At 49.0% G+C, this 19,751-nt stretch overlaps 1 protein-coding gene across 1 annotated transcript; it reads right to left on the bottom strand.

The window, feature by feature from the left end:
* Positions 1-375: 375 nt before the first annotated feature.
* On the bottom strand, positions 376-19,340 carry BEND3 (BEN domain containing 3). Its single transcript, XM_032408136.1, has 3 exons — positions 19,239-19,340; positions 18,530-18,732; positions 376-5,248 (listed from the first exon to the last, which is right to left on the bottom strand). The coding sequence occupies exons 1-3, from the start codon at positions 19,273-19,275 to the stop codon at positions 3,002-3,004; spliced, it is 2,487 nt and encodes an 828-aa protein (XP_032264027.1). The 5' UTR covers positions 19,276-19,340; the 3' UTR covers positions 376-3,001.
* Between the last annotated feature and the right edge of the window lie 411 nt (positions 19,341-19,751).

The raw sequence follows: 19,751 nt of genomic DNA, 5'->3' as shown, positions 1-19,751 counted from the left end.
AACGTGGTAACCCCTCCACCCAAACGTAAAAAGAAAGGAAGATTTGGGGCCAACACCGAAGGGGGAGGGGCACACTATGGCCCATGACACTAGACACAACTTTATTCCCTGTCAAACATTTGTTGTCATGTAGACACAGCCAAAGTGAACTGAAGCAGGATTAGAACACTTAGTACATTCATGACTACCTTCATACATTCTTTTAAAACTTACTAACAAGAGAAAACGAGGGGCACTACCACCTATTGTGACTTGCTATTTTCCTTAACATCAGAATGTGTCTGTGCTAATTCTTTAGTCCTCCAGAATCAATCAAGGAAAAAAAGAACCCAAAAACAAACAAGTAAAAACCAAAGAATCTGGATGGGGAGGGGGAAGGGGTTTACCAACACATTTGATGGAAAATATTAAATTTTGAAAAAAGTATTTTGTACTTCTATTGCTTCATGTAAAAAACTGCCCTGGAGCCCACCTGTATGGCGGAGAGCTGAGGACGCCATACAGACAGATGCAGGACCTGCAGGGTTTTCCTGATGAGACGGTCCGGAGGGACAGTCACCAACTCCCAGAGTGTGTCCACCTCTCGTCACTAAAAGGGACTCTAAGATTAGGGGCCGGGCAGAGGTGGGGGGTGGGGGAGAGGCCCTGCACAGGAAAGGTATTAAGGAAACCACCAAAATGCAGTTTCCAAGAACTGAACATGCTCTAGGTCGTGAAGAAACACATTTCATCCCTAGAACTTGTTGATTTCTCTAACGTGGGGGAGACGGGACTTTTTATTATTGATAAATGATTGTGCTTCTGAAGTTGTAGGGTCGTAGTCCACCCTCTAGAAAGCAGGGCAACTTTCACATGGCTTGGAATCCTCTTGGACACATGCTAGAGACCAGAACAAGTTCCACGGCGCTCTCCGAGCAAAGGGCTGGCGGGCCAGAGCGCCGCGGCCATCTTTGGGTAGGGCGTGCGCACGCGCATGTGTGCTGGAGAGACTAAGGCGTAGGGAAAGGCCCACGTGAGGGGGAAAAAGGGAGTTTCCTGGCTGCGCTAGTCCCTTCTTTCCTAGGCACAAAGAGGTTGAGCTCATTATTCATGTAGGTCCCCTTCATCCCACTGAAGTTTTTCAGTAAGAAATGTGTGTGCACATGTGGGTGGCTGTGGTGTATGTGAGAGAGTCATTAAGTCCCCGTGCAATTCTAAATTTCAATAATTTAGGTCTGCAGCTTCAACAGAAATAATCTGTAAATGACATGTAAAAGCAAATTTACTAAAGTTAGATTGGCAACTTTACATTGCTCAAAATCCTGTCATTAAAAAGAAAAAAAATAAAAAGCCCTCTGGGTGCAGGCAAAATTATGTCATACAGCCACCGGAACTGCAGTGTTTATCAGTTGTATAAAGAAAATTCACAGATTGTTTCTATTATTTCTGCATTTTAAGGTAGCAAACATTAGGCCACTAGGTTATTAACTCTGCAACATTCCACAAGGGTTTTAGGACCACCCTGTGTGATTCAGTTCATTTTCCAAGTTTCTGGTATGATGTACTCCATTTGGGTTATACCATTTCCTTTCCCTCTGAGGGCTTTGGACCCCAAAGTCAGGTAGGTAAAAGTATTGTTTTTCAGGACTTTACCTGCTGGGGAGTTTCCTGACTGGATGTCCTGGAGAAGTATGCCGCTGGCCTGGAGCGGTGTGACCTTCCCAACCAGTGACGGAAGAAGAGATGTCTTACTCCTAGGCCAAGGGACTGGCCAAGGGTAGGGCAGCAGAGCTTCAAGGGGGTCTGAGGGGACAGCTGAGTGGACTCTGGGAAGGGACGGGGGAGCCCCAATGAATGACCTGTGACCTTCCAATGCCAGGTATCCCCAAGAGGGCCCGAGGCCTGGGCTTGCCCTGAGGAACAAGGATGTGCTACCGACGGGAGGGGCTCACACTGAGGTGTGGTGAAGCCATCAGACAGCTCCCAGAACCGGGCTTTTTGCACAAATACACACATGGAAAGTAAACAGCTTTGGTGAGCTCAGAGGGGCCCATCCTTAAATCAAACAAGAAGCCAAATATTCACACAATTTTCCAAGGAAATGTGTCTGCCCCTCCAAACAGCATCCTTGTGTAGAGAGGGACAGGGGCAGTGGAAGGACACAGCTCAAAATGACATTGTGTACGTGTTTCCACGTCTATCTACATTCATATCATCATCATCATCATCATCATCCAGTGTTCTCGTCTACAGAGAGTGAGCACAGCATTCTACTGACATGGCAACTACGAATAGGCCAGGTCGCGGGTAGGCCCCTTCCTCAGCACCACGGCAGGAGGATGCAACCATGCTGGGAGAGGAGGTCCCACTACTCCATCCCCTCTGCTGCCATCCAAGGGGCATCTTGACTCTTCCAAAGTCAGATGTAAAAGACAAGGTCAGTAAAACTGGTCTCTATGTCACCTGAAGCTATTATTAGCCGTCATGCAGGAACATGGCATTTCTAAAAATTTCATAAATCTGAAACCATCTTAAAAAAGAAAAAAATCCCAGCAACTGAAGTCATCTTACAGTACTTCATCTCAAATATTTAAAAGATAGTTTTTCTAAGTAAAATGGCCCCCAAAGAGCCCAATGATTTTTTTTTTTTAAAAGGTTTCTTTTTAATTAAAAACAAATGGATAAAAATGGAAGATGTAAAATGTGGGAAGAGGAACAAGAGAGCTGCTGAATATGCATCTGAAATCGCGGGGGGGGCGGGGGAGGACACAGCCAAGGAGAGAACGCCCTACTCCTGAGGCCTCTCTGCTCTCACGGCTCCGCTCTCCCGGACTCTGGCTGCACCCCTGGGACACGGGACTGAAAGTCGTGAGTGGGAGAGACCAAACGCAAGGCTCCTTTCCTGTGGCTGGGTGGTGTCGACGTGTGCAAATGCAGTGAGCCACTCCCCACCGACGTAAGGTGCGTGTCTGTGGATCCCGCGGGCGCGCTCCGCCAGAACGCTCAGTCCCCGGCGCGCCCATCACTTCTCCACCTTCTTGGCTTTCTTCAGGATGTCGCATTTTTTCCTGTTGGGGCGGCGGCACCGCTCGTCGATGCTCGGGATACACTCGTAGTGCCACACCTCCTCCATCTTCTCCACCGGGTACACGGCCTCCACGTAATGCCGGATGAGCCTCAGGCGCGTGGGGTCCAGCTGCTTCTTGTTGCAGGCGCCCGAGTGGTTGTACTGCAGCCGCAGGTTCTCGGCGGTGAAGAGTTCCGGGAAGAGCCTGACCAGGAGCCGGGCGGCGAAGTTGCCCACCGACAGGCTCTGCTGCACGATCTCGCGCACCTCCTTGTCCGACAGCAGGTATGGCGAAGGCACCGGGAAGTCGGGCGAGGGAACCACCAGCTCGTCCAGGGGGATCTTGCAGAAGTCCTTGCTGCTTCTTTCGGGGGGCAGCGGGGGCCCCTCGAATTCCTCTCGGAACCTCTCGGGGTTGACCGCATAGCTCGTCAGGTCCCGGCACTCGGGGCCCGGCACGTGGACCTTGCGCTGCTGCTGGTAGGAGCGCCGCTGCTCCGTGTCGCGGCGCCGGCAGCGCTCGTCCAGCTTGCCCACGAACTCCAGCGTCCAGACGCGGTCGTTCTTGGCGCGCGGGTACAGCAGCTGCACGTAGTGGCGGATGAGCCTGATGCGGGACGGGTCCAGCTGCTTCTTGCCCAGGGAGCCGCTGCAGTTGTACTGCTTGCGCAGGTTCTCGGGCGTGAAGAGCTCGGGGAAGAGGTGCACCAGCAGGCGCGAGGCGAAGTTGCCGATGGACAGGCTGCTCTCGTAGATGCTGCGCAGCTGCTCCTTGCTCAGCAGGCAGTCGGCGCCCGGCACCTCGAAGTCGGGCTGCGGGATCTCCAGCTTGTCGAAGTCGATGGGCACCAGCCAGATCTTCTTGGAGCGCCGGCCCGGCCGCTCGCCCTCGAAGCTGTCTTCCACCTTGACCACGGAGACGTCGTCGGGCAGGCTGGAGGAGTCGTAGCAGTCGTCGCGCGCGGGCTCACCCTCGCTGCCGCCGTCCAGCGCCAGGCCCTCGAGCTCATCGTTGAGGCGCTGGGCGCACTGCTGCAGCCAGGCCTCCTCCTCCTGCATGTCGGGGAAGTAGATCTCCGTGTAGTTGCGGATGATCTGCAGCCGCTGCGGGTCCAGCCCCTGCTTGCCGCCGTCCCCGTAGCAGCTGTACTGCTCGCCCAGCTTCCGGTGGTCGAAGAGCTCGGGGAAGAGCCGGTGGAGGAGGAAGACGGCGAACTCGCCGGGGGACGACGCTTCGTCCAGGAACTCGGTGAGGTCCTGCGTGTCCACCACGTGGTCTGAGGCGATGGTGCTGCTCCGGTCCAGGGACAGGGCCTCCTCCTGGTCCTTGCTGTCCAGGAAGTGGCTGGCGTCCACCTGCTCGGCCTCGAAGAAGCCGGCCACCTGGCCGCCGGGCTGGCTGTCCTCCATCTCCCGCTGGGCCCAGAAGCGGCTGAAGAAGTCGTTCAGCTGGGGCAGACACTCGGCCTGCCACACGGCCGTGTCCTTCACCGAGGGGTAGTAGACCTCCACGTAGTTGCGGATGAGCTGCAGGTGCAGCGACTCCAGCTTGCGCTTGGCCGCGAAGCCGCACGCGCTGCAGCCGCGCGAGAAGTCCACGTCGCTGAAGAGCTCGGGGAAGAGCTGCACCAGCAGGCGGCAGGCCAGGTCACCGCCCGACAGGCTCTGGTCCACGATCTGCTTGAGCTCCGCCGCCGTGAGCTGGTACTCGGGGGGCGGCTGGAACTTGGCCACCATCTCGGTGGGGCTCACCTGTTTCTTGATGCGGCTCACCTCCAGGGAGAGCAGGTCCACCTTGCTGTGCAGCTGCGACATGTTGGAAGAGAGCGTGTTGAGCATGTAGAACATCTTCTGGATCAGAAAGTAGATGTTGGGGTCAGCGTCGGTGGCGGCCGCGGCGCCGCCGCAGTCCCGCTTCTGGGGCTCGTTCAGGAGCCGCAGCGGCGACGGGCTGTTGCTGGAGTTGGCCTTGTCGAAGAGCTCGTACGTGCTGAGCACGTCGCCGGCGGGAGGGTTCTTCTTCTCCATGATCTTGTGCGAGATGCCATACAGAGGCTTCTTGTAGGACGGCGTGCTCCCGTCGTTGCAGGGCTCCTCCTCGCCGGGCCACGCCGAGCCCAGGCTCTTGCCCCTGCCGGCCTGCTCCCCGTTGCCCTGGCAGGGCGAGCTGTTCTCCCGGTTCCGCATGCCTGCTAGGAGGGCCTGGAAAACAAACAGTGTGTTAGGCTCCTTCCCTCGCCCCGGAGTCACTCTGCCCGGCCGGGAACGCACAGCTGACCCAAACCCACATGCCCGCGCCACAACAGCTCCCTGTTCCTCCTCCCCGAGCGAGGCTCGGCCGGACCTTCGGGAAGGCTCCCCCGTCCTGCAGGACAACCACCCTGCCAGGGATGCGAGAGACACCCCACGGCAGGAGGAGCCCCCGCGGTGGCCCTGCCCCGGGCACGGCAGGCACCTCACTGACCTGGGCCTCCGGCTGATCTCAGACGGGGATCAGGAGTCCTGCCCACAGCAGCTCGGGAAGGCAGCAGTGTGTCTGCCAGTCTGCAGCCTCGAGGAGACCAGGCAGCTCCTGAGGCGCACGGTGGTGAGCACAGAACGGGGGTCTGCTGCACCCCTACCGCTGCCCGGAGTGACCTCTTATCTCAGACTGGAAAAGGGCCGGCCCAGAACGTCCCAGAGCCCGTGCAACTGTAGACTGCATGAGGTATGGGGGCCCCAGGTTTCTCAAAGAGCTGTGGGAGACAATTACGCCCCAGTGTCTGAAGGCGGCCACAGGATGTCATGTATTCCTGCCTCTCCTATGCATCTACAAGGGTAATGCCATGCACTCTCAGCCTTGCTCAACAAAGGACAGGGAGGGAATTGAACTCTACCAAACTGATTTCAGGAACTATCTCCTCAGCTCACCCAAGGACGGCACACACACTCTGCAAGTCCACTCTGCTGGACTCCCACGGCAAGCTCAAGATCGCCTTTAAAGACCCCAAAGCTTGAGTCCCAGCTCCACCATCAGATAGCAATCAACCTTGGCCATCTGAGAACCCAGAGTTCTCGTTGCTTTCACCAGTGGTTTCCCCTGTTGCCAGGCCCTGAACATTTCAAGAGGCTTATTTATGTACATATGGACAAGTGATTTTCAACACAGGCTCAAAGGCAATTCAATGAAGATCATCTTTTCCACAAATGATGCTGGAACAACTGGATATAGATATGCAAAACCAAACAAAAATTTCCATCCTATGTGTACCACATAAAGAAATTAACTCAACATGGATTGTGGACATAAATATAAAACCTAACTTAAAATTCTAACACTTCTAGAGGCGCCTGGGTGGCTCAGTCGTTAAGCGTCTGCCTTCGGCTCAGGTCATGATCCCAGGGTCGTGGGATCGAGCCCCGCATCGGGCTCCCTGCTCAGCGGGGAGCCTGCTTCTCCCTCTCCCACTCCCCCTGCTTGTGTTCCTGCTCTCGCTGTCTCTCTCTGTCAAATAAATAAAATCTTAAAAAAAAAAAAACTATAAAATTCTAACACTTCTAGAAGAAAACATAAGAGAAATCTCTTATGACCTTGGTTTAGGCAAATATTTCTTAGATATGACACCACAAGCATAATCCATAAGAGAAAAAAATAGATAGGGGCGCCAGGGTGGCTTAGTCGGTTAAGCGTCTGCCTTCAGCTCAGGTCATGATCCCAGGGTCCTGGGATCGAGCCCCACATCGGGCTCCCTGCTCAGCGGGAAGTCTGCTTCTCCTCCCTCTGCCTGCCGCTCCCCCTGTTTGTGCTTTCTCTCTCTCCCTCTCTCTCGCTGTCTAAATAAATAAATAAATAAATAAATAAATAAATAAATGAGATGCTTATTAATAACCTGCAAATTAAAGCCCACTGAGAGATACCTCATCATCCCTGCCAGAATGGGTACAAACACAAGGACAATACCCAGTGTTGGAGATGTGAAGGCTATCGAAACTCACACACTGCTGGTGGGGATATAAAATGGTGTAACTACTTTGGAAAACAGCTGGTAGTTTCTTTTTTTTTTTTTTTTAAGATTTTATTTATTTATTTGACATAGTGAGAGACAGCACAAGCAGGAAGAGCAGCAGAGGGAGAAGCAGGCTCCCTGCTGAGCAAGGAGTCCGATGCGGGACTCGATCCCAGGACCCTGGGATCATGACCTGAGCCGAAGGCAGACGCTTAACCGACTGAGCCACCCAGGCATCCCACAGCTGGTAGTTTCTTAAAAAGTTAAATATACACAGACCATATGATCCTGGTATTCCATTCCTAGATATTTATTTACCAAGCAAATGGAAAGCACATGATCATACAAAGACTTATACACAAATGCTCATGGTAGCCCCATCTGTAACTAGCCAAAGGTGGAAACAACCCAAAATGTTATCAGCAAGTATACTGTCTTATATGCATATAATGGAATACTACTCAGCAATAGAACTGATACACACAGTACTCACGAGGAGTCTAAAAATAATTATGCTAAAAGAAGCCAGACAAACAAAAAAGAGGCCATACTGTAGGATTCCATTCATATAAAATACAAACTTATCAATAGTGGGGTGACCTGGTGGTGGAGGAAGGACACAAAGGGGCACATGGAAACTTTATGGTACTTGGTGACTCATGTTTATTATATATATATATATTTTTAAAGATTTTATTTATTTATTTACTTGACAGAGAGAGTGACAGCAAGAGAGGGAACACAAGCAGGGGGAGTAGGAAAGGGAGAAGCAGGCTTCCTGCAGAGCAGGGAGCCTGATGCGGGGCTCGATCCCAGGACCCTGGGATCATGACCTGAGCCAAAGGCAGATGCCCAACGACTGAGCCACCCAGGCGCCCCATGTTTATTATCTTGATCGTGGTGATGGCCTCACTGATATATACAGACGTCAGAACTTATGAAATGCTATACTTTAAATACCGTGCCATTCATTGTATTTCAGTCCCAACTTCATAAAGCTGGTTTTGACAAATGTTAAACTTGACCCAGACTTATTGGAATATATTTTTGAGGGTTTAATTAAGCAGAAGAGCTAACTGGTGAGCACTGGTGGGTGTCAGGGGAATGAACACACAGGGCTGAAGCGCAAAGTATTTGCTTTTACTGACAGGTGTGCACCGTGGGCAACTGCAGAATTGGTAAGAACAAAGGGCATCCTTTGGATGCTTCCACACCCGGGGAAAATATGGCTGGTGTAAGGTGGCCAAGGACAGTGCTTCTGAAACTCTAATATACTCATGAATCACCTGGGATCTTGTTAGAACGCAGATTCTGGTCCCTGAGCCTGCATTTCTTTTCTTTTTTTTAATTTTTTTTTTAGTAATCTCAACAACCAATGTGGGGCTCAAACTCATGACCCTGAGATCAAGAGTTGCATGCTCTTCTGACTGAGCCAGCCTGGTGCCCCTGAGCCTGCCTTTCTAACAAGCTCCCAGGTGCTGTGGGTCCTCTCCGAGCGGCCAGTGCCTGGAAGACTGTGTCTGCTCTCAGTTTGCCTCATCCAGGCAGGTTCAATGTCACCTGTAAGTCTTCAGATAACTAATGCCAGCACAAAACAGTATGACGTGTTTTTCTAACACCTAGCCTAAAAAGGGTAGGGAGAAAAGACAAGCTCAAGAAGCTAGATTTTTAATGGCAGGTGAGTAATACGTACGTCCAGGTGAAAACAGAGCATGAGGCCACATAAACATGTAAGACTTTGATCTTTCTCAACCACCTACATGTTATATTTCATTTTGTATTTTAAATTAATGAATTACTTCCTGGACCCTCTTTTAGGTAATGGAATAATATGACTCACATAGAGAGAGGTTAATTTTTCTCCTGCCTCCCTGTTGATAACAACCACGCTAAAGAAAAGCTACTTTATTCTGTAAGAACCTGAAGATAGAGGAATTCTTAGAAGTGTTTTAATGATCCCATGGAGCTGGCCAATACTTTCCTCAGGGTTTGTCTGTATAAGCTGATGACGGTTCAGAGGCACCTGGCCCTCCTCCTACGCACCCCATGCTTCTCAAGGACAGAGGACCAAGGGCCTGCTGGCATGGGAGAAGCCTACCATGAATGGCCTGCCACCTGACCCTCCCCCTCCTGGGGTCTCCTCACCCAGCTGCCTGCATCCTCATTGCATCCTCATCACACTGTATGACTGTTCCCATGATGGGAACAGGTCATTCCTGAGTCTACCCCCACCCAGTACCTTGCACAGTGCCTGGGACACAGAATTGCTCAATGAATGTGTGTCAACCAGATGCAAGGATGGTTAAAGCAGGGCAAGGTGTTCTGCCATTCTCAAATCTATGCTTCAGAAAAAGGAGCCATGTCTGTAGAGAAGTATAAAAGCGTGGATAAGATCTCAGCTCAGGCTGTCTTCTGTGACCTTGGCCAAATCAAATGATTTTTCATGCCTCGGCTTCTAGAAACTCAGGGATAAATAATGGTAGGTCTCACAGGGTAGTTATGAAGACTTAATGAGATAATGTGCAGAAAGCACTGAGCCCTGTCTGAATCATAGTAAGTGCTTAATAAATATTCACTGTTAGAATGTAATTATTATTAAGCAATGCTATTCCCAAGCAAGAGCAGAGGTACTACAAGGGGGCCTTTTATTAAACTAGTTGTAAAGATTACTCTCAGCCAGTAAACAAGAGGACTTCCCTGCAATGCATCAGGGTAAGTCACTCAGAAGGCACTTCTTAGAGGTCTGTTTGCCCTGAAGGCTGGGAGTAGGGGAGGAGTACTGGACAACTGAGCTGAAGGTGGGGTTTTAAGTTCTTTACAGTCATTTTGTTCTGCTATCTGGCAGAAAGCAGAGGATTATGAAGGGAGGGAGGCAGGGAGGACTACACACACAAACACACATCAGAAACTTGGAGAAAGGAAGGGATGGAGATGAAAATCTTTACCCCAACATGGTGTGTTTGGAACTATGGATCATGACCCATTAGTAAATGATGAAGTTGATTTGGTGGGTCATAAGCAGCATAAGAAGAAAGAAAGAAGGAAAGGCAGAAGAAGGAAAAAAAGGCAGGGAGGAGGGAAAACGAGAGAATATAAAATATCAGGGTGCACTGCATATGGTATGTAAATTTGGGAAAGTTTTGTTTCTCTGTGTCTGCATACAAATCCATATGTGAGCTGTAGTTCACCATCAGGTGGATTTATAACTGTGGGTCACTGTTGAAAAGCACTGCCCTAGGGGCACCTGGGTGGCTCAGTCGGTTAAGCTTCTGCCTTTGGCTCTGGTCATGATCCCAGGATCCTGGGATGGAGCCCCATATTGGGCTCCCTGCTCAGCGGGGAGTCTGCTTCTCCCTCTCCCTCTGCCCTCCCCCAACTCATGCTTGCTGTCTCTTACTCTGTCAAATAAATAAATAAAATCTTTTAAAAAAGAAAAAAAGAAAAGCACCGCCCTAATAAATTCAAAGTGCCTTATTTGCTAATTTCTGTAGGCTGTACATTAAATTTTCGCAACTCATTCACCATTAAGTTCAATTACACCAAAATAATTTTGCAAGTTCTGTGGATCATGAGATTACCATGATTCCATGGTATTACCATATTACCAATATAGAGGAATTTGAGTTTCTAATGGCAATCATTAAAAAAAAAATCATAAATACATTAGGAGTCTTTTTAGAACAAGGGTCTTTGCTTTACAAGTCATTCCACATCATAAAATAAGATTCTGTGCAGAGGTCACCAGAAACTCACATGCAATGCAGCAAAAGTACTGCATTCTAGAGAGAGGTCTGCCCTAATTAATACCCAGGATAGAGAGTTAAGTCCAGGAAACATGTTCTGGGTGAATTGTCTGATACCATAACAAAGAGAAGTCATTGCACTCCTACAGCAGGCAGAAGGCCAAGGTCTATGAGAACTGGAAATCCCCTCTATAACTCTCACTGTTCAGGATCATTAATAAAAATATTTCAGTTTCTACTAAGCATGTTAGAAACACTGCCACCAAATAGAAACATTTTGGCTAACTTGCTGGAATAAAAAATTAAGTTAGTGTCCCAGTAGAGGGCAACATTCCTCACTCCCAGAGGCCTTAGTTACATAATTCAACACACAACACAACACATGCACCAAAGAGCAGGTTCTTAGACAGCCCCACACTGGTGTCCTGTCAACTCGGCGCCCCAATGAACTGCACCAACTCTGGCAAGGTGACAACCGGCTGGCTGCATTTGCTGCTGCTGATAAAATCTCTGCTCAGCTGTCTAGGAGTATCACGAAATCTTTAAATCTGTGCTCCTTGGCACCGGGTGTCTGGCTGACACCACTGCCAGTTCTCCGAGGCTCATCTTCCAGCCGCCCGGGAACCGGGAACGCTGCCGCGGAGCTCAGGCCGGCGGTGCCAGCCTCCTTCCCGGGCTCAGCCGGGCACCTCCTTCTCCGGCTAGCACCCTCAGGCTCCAGAGGGAACGCCCGCCTCTCTCGCTGGGGAATGTGGACACAGAGAGGTTGATGTAGGGCTACCAGTCAGGGTAAGGAGACCACTTAGGGGAGATTCCCCGGGTCCGTGCCCAGCTACATCCCAGGGACTGGGCCACCATGGGCATGCTTCAAGCATTAAACATCTTCCTCGCGACTCCAAATCCCAGCAGTGGCTGAATGCAGTTCGACAAATGATGAGTGGCTAAATGGTGCCCAGAGAGGCAGCAAACTGGAACACCAAGAAAGCAGCATGCCTTCCAGAGAGTAGACGGTGGAGAGTTAATGCGGCATCGAGGGCAGACCCTGTGAGTCGGCTCCGGGGGGGCTGGCACGCCTCTGCTCCTGCTCCCACATCAATAATCAAGGCAGATGCGGTGCTTACCTTCTTCCTCCTCAACAGAATGGTTCTCTCCATCATCACCATCACCAAATGACCAGATAACCGTTAGCAGTAAGGTCTGCAAGGGCTCTCTACCACAGAGTCAGTAAACAAACTGTACGGAACGCCTCACAGCTGGCAGGCTCTGGGCAAGGCTCTGGGGACCCAGGGAAGGAGCTAGACAGTCTCTGACCTCATGGCTTTCACCCTGTGGGTCATCCTTATGCTGTTAACGGATGAAGAAACTGCTGTGATGCCTGAAGAAGTAAGAATCTGGGAGAAAAGCAATCACAGCGGAGAAGAGAGAAGCCAGAAGAGATGGAGAACTGTCAGGGCAGGAGAGCTTCACAGACTCCTCTCCACATCTTACAAACACCCCCTGCAGCCCTGAGGGCCACCAGCACGGTGTTTAACTGCACAGTCTCAAATCGAGCAGGCCCGGGAGCACTAACTTCTCTGAGCCTCGTTAAAATGGGAATTGCACACGACCTATTCTGCTATGGTTGTCACGGAAATTATTGTGACTCTCCAGCTGGTACCAGAGCCACCGCCATCGAGGAGGTATTCACTATGTTTGCACTGAGTGAGTGAGGTGACATTTCCATACTCCAATTGGAAAAACAAAACACGGTGACACTTTAGAATTAAAAACAAACAAAGACACGAAAAACCCCAGGAGAACAAAGCTAACTCCTGCCTGGCATACACCTCTTGAGTATCGCCCCCACTTCCATGAACAAAAAGATGATTACCAATAAAAATGTTGGCTACTCACCTCCCACATCTGCTGTATTTGGCTATGAAGCCTTTTCCAGTGGAGGTGCCAAGTAAGTCTTTACACAGCCTTTTGTTAGGTTTTTTGAGGGAGGTTTTATGTGTCTTCTAAATATTGTACTACACGACACTATGAACAAGTCGTCAGCACTGACAGGAGTTGGAATATGACGTCCTTTGACATCAGGGCCACCACTCGAATCCCACCCCCCACCCTTCATCCTCCTCCCCGTTCCTTGGGCTTGGGGGAGAAGATGAAAGGTGGTCTCTGTTCTGACTTGGATGGTGTTCAGAATCAAGGACGCTCAACCTGGGGTATCCTAAAGGGTGCCAGATGGTCTCCCTTGGCAATTCCATGCCATTTTCGTTGTGATGAATGTAGAGGCAGGTGAATGCTGACCACAAGAGGCGGGAACTGGAGATGGGGGTTGCGAGGCAGTTCTGAGGGCTGACACGGGGCAGGCCCTGTGCTGGGCTCCCTCACACACAAGAAACCAATGAGACGAGCAGAATTCTCTCTCATCACCACGGGGGAACTTGAGAGTCTGGGAGGTCAGATAATCGGCCAAAGGCCCCATGGTGAACTCTCCTCATCTGACTCCCAGGTTAACTATTTACTATTCCTCCGGGCTGGATCAGAGAAGGTGGGGCTCGCCTCCCCAGATGCAGGGAGTGAGTGATCCCAGTCCACTCCTGATACTTTGTACCAGGAACAAGGCTGCCCACTGGCATCCTGGTGCTCCAACTTCCACGCCGGAATTGACTCATCTGTCTGGTAGAGCTATTAATTCTCTCATCACTGGTTTGTCATTTGGATTAAATAAGGAATGGTGCCATTTGTCAAGCAGGCACTCAGTCACTGTTCATGAACTTCCTTTCCACTTTTTTGGATGATCACTTGTTTCGGCCTCCTGGATCCTCTTGTCTCACTCTGGCAAAAAAGCTGCATATGTCCCCCCGCCCCAACCACCACCCCTGCCACCTTATCTGTAAGAAGGATCAGAGAAAACTCAGGGGGAGAAGGATAAAGGACTATTCACTGTGAATTAAGACTAGTGCCATTTTGAAAAATCAACATATACTATAATTTCATAAAACTGATGGATTGTTCTAAAATCCCCAGGGTACTACGAGGCTATTGATTTACTGACACATCAACTTACAGAGGCTTTTAAAAGGAAATACTGCCTTGAATTCACATGACACCTTTCTACAAGGAGCTCAAGAATTTGAAAAGGTTCATACTTCCATATATTCTTTTTACAGAACAGGAAGGGGTGCATGGATATCAACCTCATTTTATATACAGTAAGGAGAATAAACAAAACTAGTAAAACACCCAAAACAAAATCCAGGACTTAACCTGTCTTTTCCAGTCTAAAATCTAACAGGTTAGAACTGCCTGCTGTCTCCACTCTATTGAAAAGTAAACATACCTGCCCCGTTAGAATATGTAAGTTGGACAAGTGATGTTAGAAATATTCAAATACACTTTGGTGTCAGAATTCTCCAAATGTGTCAGAATTCCAGGATGATGCCTGAGGTCCCAGCTGAAGCTTGCTGCCTCACCAAACTGGGAGGCATCCGAAACCTTCACACATCGTTCATGGGATGCTCAGGGAAATCCCTCCACCTCGAACCTCAACGGAGTTCCAGCCCAAGGCCAGGTTTTTTTCTGACTTGCTTCATATACTGAAGGATTCAACGAAAATACAAATCATAAGAACCTTCTCCTTCCCTCTCTGCCCCCAAGAATGTGAAGACATTCCCTTCTCTGGGATGCCATTCCAACAAAATTGTATGGAATGAAAGGATAAAGTGACTCCGTTTGCATAAGGAGACAAGGGGACCACCTCAGACTGTCCACAAAGGCCACAACCCAGGCAGACGTGGTCAGAGTTCCTTCCTGATGGGCTTGCTGTTCCTTACTGTGGGGAACTCTTTATAAAAACCACCACAAGAGCTGCCCCATCCTTGTGTGAAAGCCTCTCTGCAATGTGAGTTTGTTGCTCCTACCGTCAGGGGTGGAGCCTGTTCTTACGGCCCTTGCGGGCAGGCTGGCCCGTGTCACCTGCTTTGACCAGAGGGACGCCAGGTAACGAGGTGACGCAAGCAGAGGTGTGAAAAGCGTCTGTGCCCCAGAGCTTGGCCTCTCGTGCTCTTAGAACGCTTCCGTGTTACGTGAACAGGCCTGGACTAGCCTCCCCGGGGCGAGGACACGCAGGACGGGAAGCTGCAGCCGAGCCCCCAGAAACGGGAGGGAGGCCATTCCAGACCACCTAGCCGCATCAGGAACTACCAGCTGACCCACAGAACGGCAAACAAATATGATGGCGGCCATTTTAAGCTGCTAAGATCCGGGACGGTTTGTCCCACAGCAAAAGTGAACCAATACACTGGATTTTGCGTCCCATTTCTGGAACTCTGGCTTTAGTTGCACACTTGAAGGAGTCTACAGAATGGATCCGAGGTAGAAATGTAATGTGACACACAGGAAAACGTTTTCAGGAGTTCCATTAGGAACTTAACGGTGCTTCTCAAGCTTCTTGACGCTTGTAGGGTAACCTCTAGGCATCTAACCCACAGGAACACTCACAGAGGGCACTAGGTTTACATACATGGATGGTCCCTGCAGCACTAAACATGTTAGTGGAAAACATCTATCTAGCGATCATTAGGGGAAAGCATAATAAATTATGGTGTAAAATAAAACCTAAGAAAAAATGGTTACATGATTTTCAAACAAGCTCTTCGACTAACCACCTTAGAGCTTGTATTCGCCAGCATGGATCTCACTCAGCAGTGAGGAAGTCTGAGATTTCGTCTGCAATCATTTCTCACTGCACTGGAGCCTGCTAGCCACACATGAAACTCTCCCCAGGGTCACAGGGCATGCAGCAAGCGGCCGGGGTGGGAAGCCAGAGCACCCAGAGCCAAGGGCAGGGTATCTGTAATTAACCCTTTATTTAAAATGCTCATATATGGGCGCCTGGGTGGCTCAGTTGGTTAAGTGACTGCCTTCGGCTCAGGTCATGATCCTGGAGTCCCTGGATCGAGTCCCGCATCAGGCTCCCTGCTCGGCAGGGAGTCTGCTTCGTCCTCTGACCCTATCCCCTCTCATGTGTTCTCTCTCTCTCATTCTCTCTCTCTCAAATAAATAAATAAATAAATCTTAAAAAAAAAAAAATGCTCATATAGGGCGACTGGGTGGCTCAGTCGTTAGGCGTCTGCCTTCAGCTCAGGTCATGATCTCGGGGTCCTGGGATCGAGCCCCGCATCGGGCTCCTTGCTCAGCGGGGAGTCTGCTTCTCCCCCTGCCGCTCACCCTGCTCGTGTTCTCTTTCTCTCAAATAAAAAAAAAAAAATGCTCATATAGTTATAAAAAATTTCAACTTTTTTCCTAGGTGGGCATTATCGATGTATTGTTGGAATATTACTCATGATGGTCAGTAAGTGGAAACAACCCAAATGTCTATTAACTGATGAATGGATAAACAAAATGTGGTAGGTTTACAACGGAATATTATTTGGCCGTAAAAAAGGAGTGAAGACCTCATCCATGCTATATGGATGAGCCTTGAAAACATTATGCTAAGTGAAAGAAGCCAGATATAAAAGGCCACACGGGGCGCCTGGGTGGCTCAGTCATTAGGGTCTGCCTTCGGCTCAGGTCGTGATCCCAGGGTCCTGGGATCGAGCCCCACGTCGGGCTCCCTGCTCTGCAGGAAGCCTGCTTCTCCCTCTCCCCCTCCCCCTGCTTGTGTTCCCTCTCTCACTGTGTCTCTCTGTCAAATAAATAAATAAGATCTTTTAAAATAAAAAAATAAAAGGCCACATATTCTATGATTCCATTTATATGAAATATCGAGAATAGGCAAATCCATAGAGACAATGTAGATCACGGCTTGCCAAGGTGCTAAAGGAGGGGAATGGGGAGTGACTGCTAATGGGCACAAGAGTTCTTTGTGGGATGATGAAAATATTCTAAAACTTATTATAGTAATAGTTGTACAATTCTGTGAATATACCCCAAAAACCCCACTAAATTGTACAATTTAAATTGGTGAATTGCATATGTGAATTATATCTCAATAATTCAATAATGGGGGCGGAGGCACCTGGGCAGTGTAGTCAGTTAAGCGTCCAACTCTTGGTTTTGGGTCAGGCTATGATCTTGGGGTCGTGAGATCAAGCCCCACATCGGTCTCTGGAGTCTCTCTCCCTCTGCTTCTCCCCCTCCTTCGCTCGCTCTCAAATAAATTAATTAATTAAAAAAAAAAAAAAAGGCTGTTTTGGGGGGAAAAACCCAAATAAATAAAAGTATTACTCAATGACCCATGATATGGAATGCAGGTCGATGCTCATTATAACAGAATCTAAACATGTATATTTAAATCCTGGTGAAAATCAATCTCATAATTTTGCTAATTATAGCAAAGGATAATTTTACTTATTGAAGACTCACTAAATCTCTAAAATCCATGTATTTCCAATTTACTTGGATTTGTCCTAGCATCTAATAGTTTTAATTCTTTAAAACAAACTAGTAACGGGGCGTGTGGGTGGCTCATTTGTTGAGCGTCTGCCTTCGGCACAGTTCATGATCCCAGGGTCCTGGGATCGAGCCCCACATCGGGCTCCCTGCTCCGCAGGAAGCCTGCTTCTCCCTCTCCCACTCCCCCTGCTTATGTTCCCTCTCTCGCTGTGTCTCTCTCTGTCAAATAAATAAATGAAATCTTAAAAAAAACCAGTACAACCCAAAGAGTCCCAGGCTGATGCTCCATGGTGTTCTGGCTAATGATAATGAGCTCTGAAAATGTGGGCTCTTTTGGACAGACATGCAGAAATTGAATTCCTATCTGGGTCCCCCAAAGAGCTTGTGTGTCTGTCTGTCTGTCTATGTTGGAGAGCTTGGGAAAATATCCTTCTAAGAATTTAAGGTGTAGTCTGCTGGCCCGTGGGAAGGCTTGGAGGTGAAGCATCCCAGGCTAGACCCGATGTCCTAAAGCTGCTGCTCTCTCCTTGGTCTTAACCATTCTGTGTACATGTCTTGTCTCCCACCCGGACTGTAGGCTGCTAGAGGGGGCCACCATGTCCAGTTCTGTTGTCTCTCTCTCTTAGAATTTAGCCAAGTTCAGGGGCGCCTGGGTGGTACAGTCAGTTAAGCATCCAACTCCTGGTTTCAGCTCAGGTTGTGATCTCAGGGTCATGAAATCAGGCCCTCCGTCAGGCTCCGCGCTCACCGTGGAGTCCGCTTGGGATTCTTTCTCTCTCCCTCTCCCTCTACCCCTCCGCTCATGCTCTCTCTCTCAAATAAATAAATAAATCTTAAAAAAAAAAAAAAGAATTTAGTCAAGTTCAATCTAACCAGCAGGTGACGAAAAAAATAAAGCAAATTCATAAAATTTGTAGGTTAGGGGGGGTAACAGGTACGTTACAAAAGAATTCTCTTTACAAAAAGATTCACTGAGCAAGTTCTCCTAATATAAAAGATGGGCTTGATTTAGGAAAAGACCTCCCAACCCTCAACTTTTCCAGGAGTCTGTGTACAGCGTGTACTACATAAAATGCAGTCGGCTTTTCTTAACAGCCCTTGCTATCGAGTGGAGCAAAGCAAAACAAAGAACTCAAAAGCGGTTGCATCGTGAAGACTCCCCTAGCCCCGTAATGAATCCAGACATATATAAGAATTCTAGTCAGAGAGGACACCTAGAAATTTAAGCCAGAGACAGGAGAGCTGCAATGAAAGCTTTCTCATGCCCAAGGGCCCAGCAGTTGCCTGGATGACCACAAGTAGAGAGACAGAGCATCTAATCAGAGGGTCAGAGCCCAAGCAAACAGCGGAAGGGGCTGGGCCCTCACCTCGGGAATCAGCCGCCGCCTCTTCACGCTGGGGACAGAGTCAGGCTGGCCATCGCCACCCGGCTGCTTTCGCTTGCTGGAATCCTGGAGGGCAGTGAAGACGCTGTCCAGAGGGTGCTTCTCGGAAGACCTGGAGCTCACCGAGCAGTCCAGGGCAGCATCTTCGGCCTCTGTCTCCACTTTCACAGTGTTATTTTTTAGAACTGTGGCAGAGAAGAAACAGGGCTCAGCGGGAAAGACCACTGGGCCACTCGGAGGTTAGCAGGGTTCCCTGAGCAACGGGGTGTGTGCGGGCTGCCCTCTGACACTATCACTCAGATAACATAAAGTCTAGTCACAATAAAACTGCACTTTCCAAACCTAGCGATTTTTATCTTACCATGTTAGTGCTATACAATAAAACCACGTTCCAAGAGCTTTTTGCTCAAAACTGTTTTTAAATTCCTTCTTGGGGGGAAAGACAGGAAACAGAGAGAAAGAAACAAATACTATCTTTGAAATGATACTTTTAGAAAAGTAACTCTGGGAAGATACATAAGACACCTCGAGCAGGTGTATGGGCAGAGGGGGCTGGGAACCAGGGGTGGGAGGGGACTTTTCATTGATTTTTCATTATGTAACTTTTTATTTTTGAACCATGTAGTGTATGACCTAATAAAAAATACTAAATTAAAAATATTTTTTAAAAAGAAGCTTTTTTTTTTTTTACCTTCTTCTACATCTTCACTGAATTCAGTTGAGTTCATCTTCTATTCCACTAAATGAAAAGACAAAGACAAAGTCTTGATTTATTGCTTGATTTATTTCTTAATTTTCCATACCCATGAGAAATTCCCTTACCCTCCCAACCCTGGCTCTGGGTAATGGAAGGTTAAGCTGATACTGTTCCCTAACATCATGGAAAACTGTATCCTATTTGTCTGCAGTTGCTAGAAGCAGCCAGGCCTGCATACCCTCTGGGAACACTTCTCCAAAACTCCACGTGGGCAGAAGGCCTCTTAAAGCATCGACTGAGTCACTTTCAGACGGATGGGGTAATGTTATTTGAGAAAATCAAGGCTTACGAAAGACCCAAGTTCAGAGAATCTCCTGTTAGTCCCTGCTTTCTAAATTCCAGCCACAGAGTGAAAAGGCTGACTGAGGATGTAGGCCGTGGCTCCACCGGACATGAGCAGGTCCTAGGACTGACTCCAGGTGCTCCAGAAAGCCCCACACTGCCCCT

The sequence above is a fragment of the Phoca vitulina genome, unplaced genomic scaffold, assembly GCF_004348235.1.
Source record: "Phoca vitulina isolate PV1807 unplaced genomic scaffold, GSC_HSeal_1.0 scaffold9, whole genome shotgun sequence".
NCBI lineage: Eukaryota > Metazoa > Chordata > Mammalia > Carnivora > Phocidae > Phoca > Phoca vitulina.
Note: the sequence above shows the minus strand (reverse complement) of the source record. Positions and strands in the feature narration are given on the sequence as shown.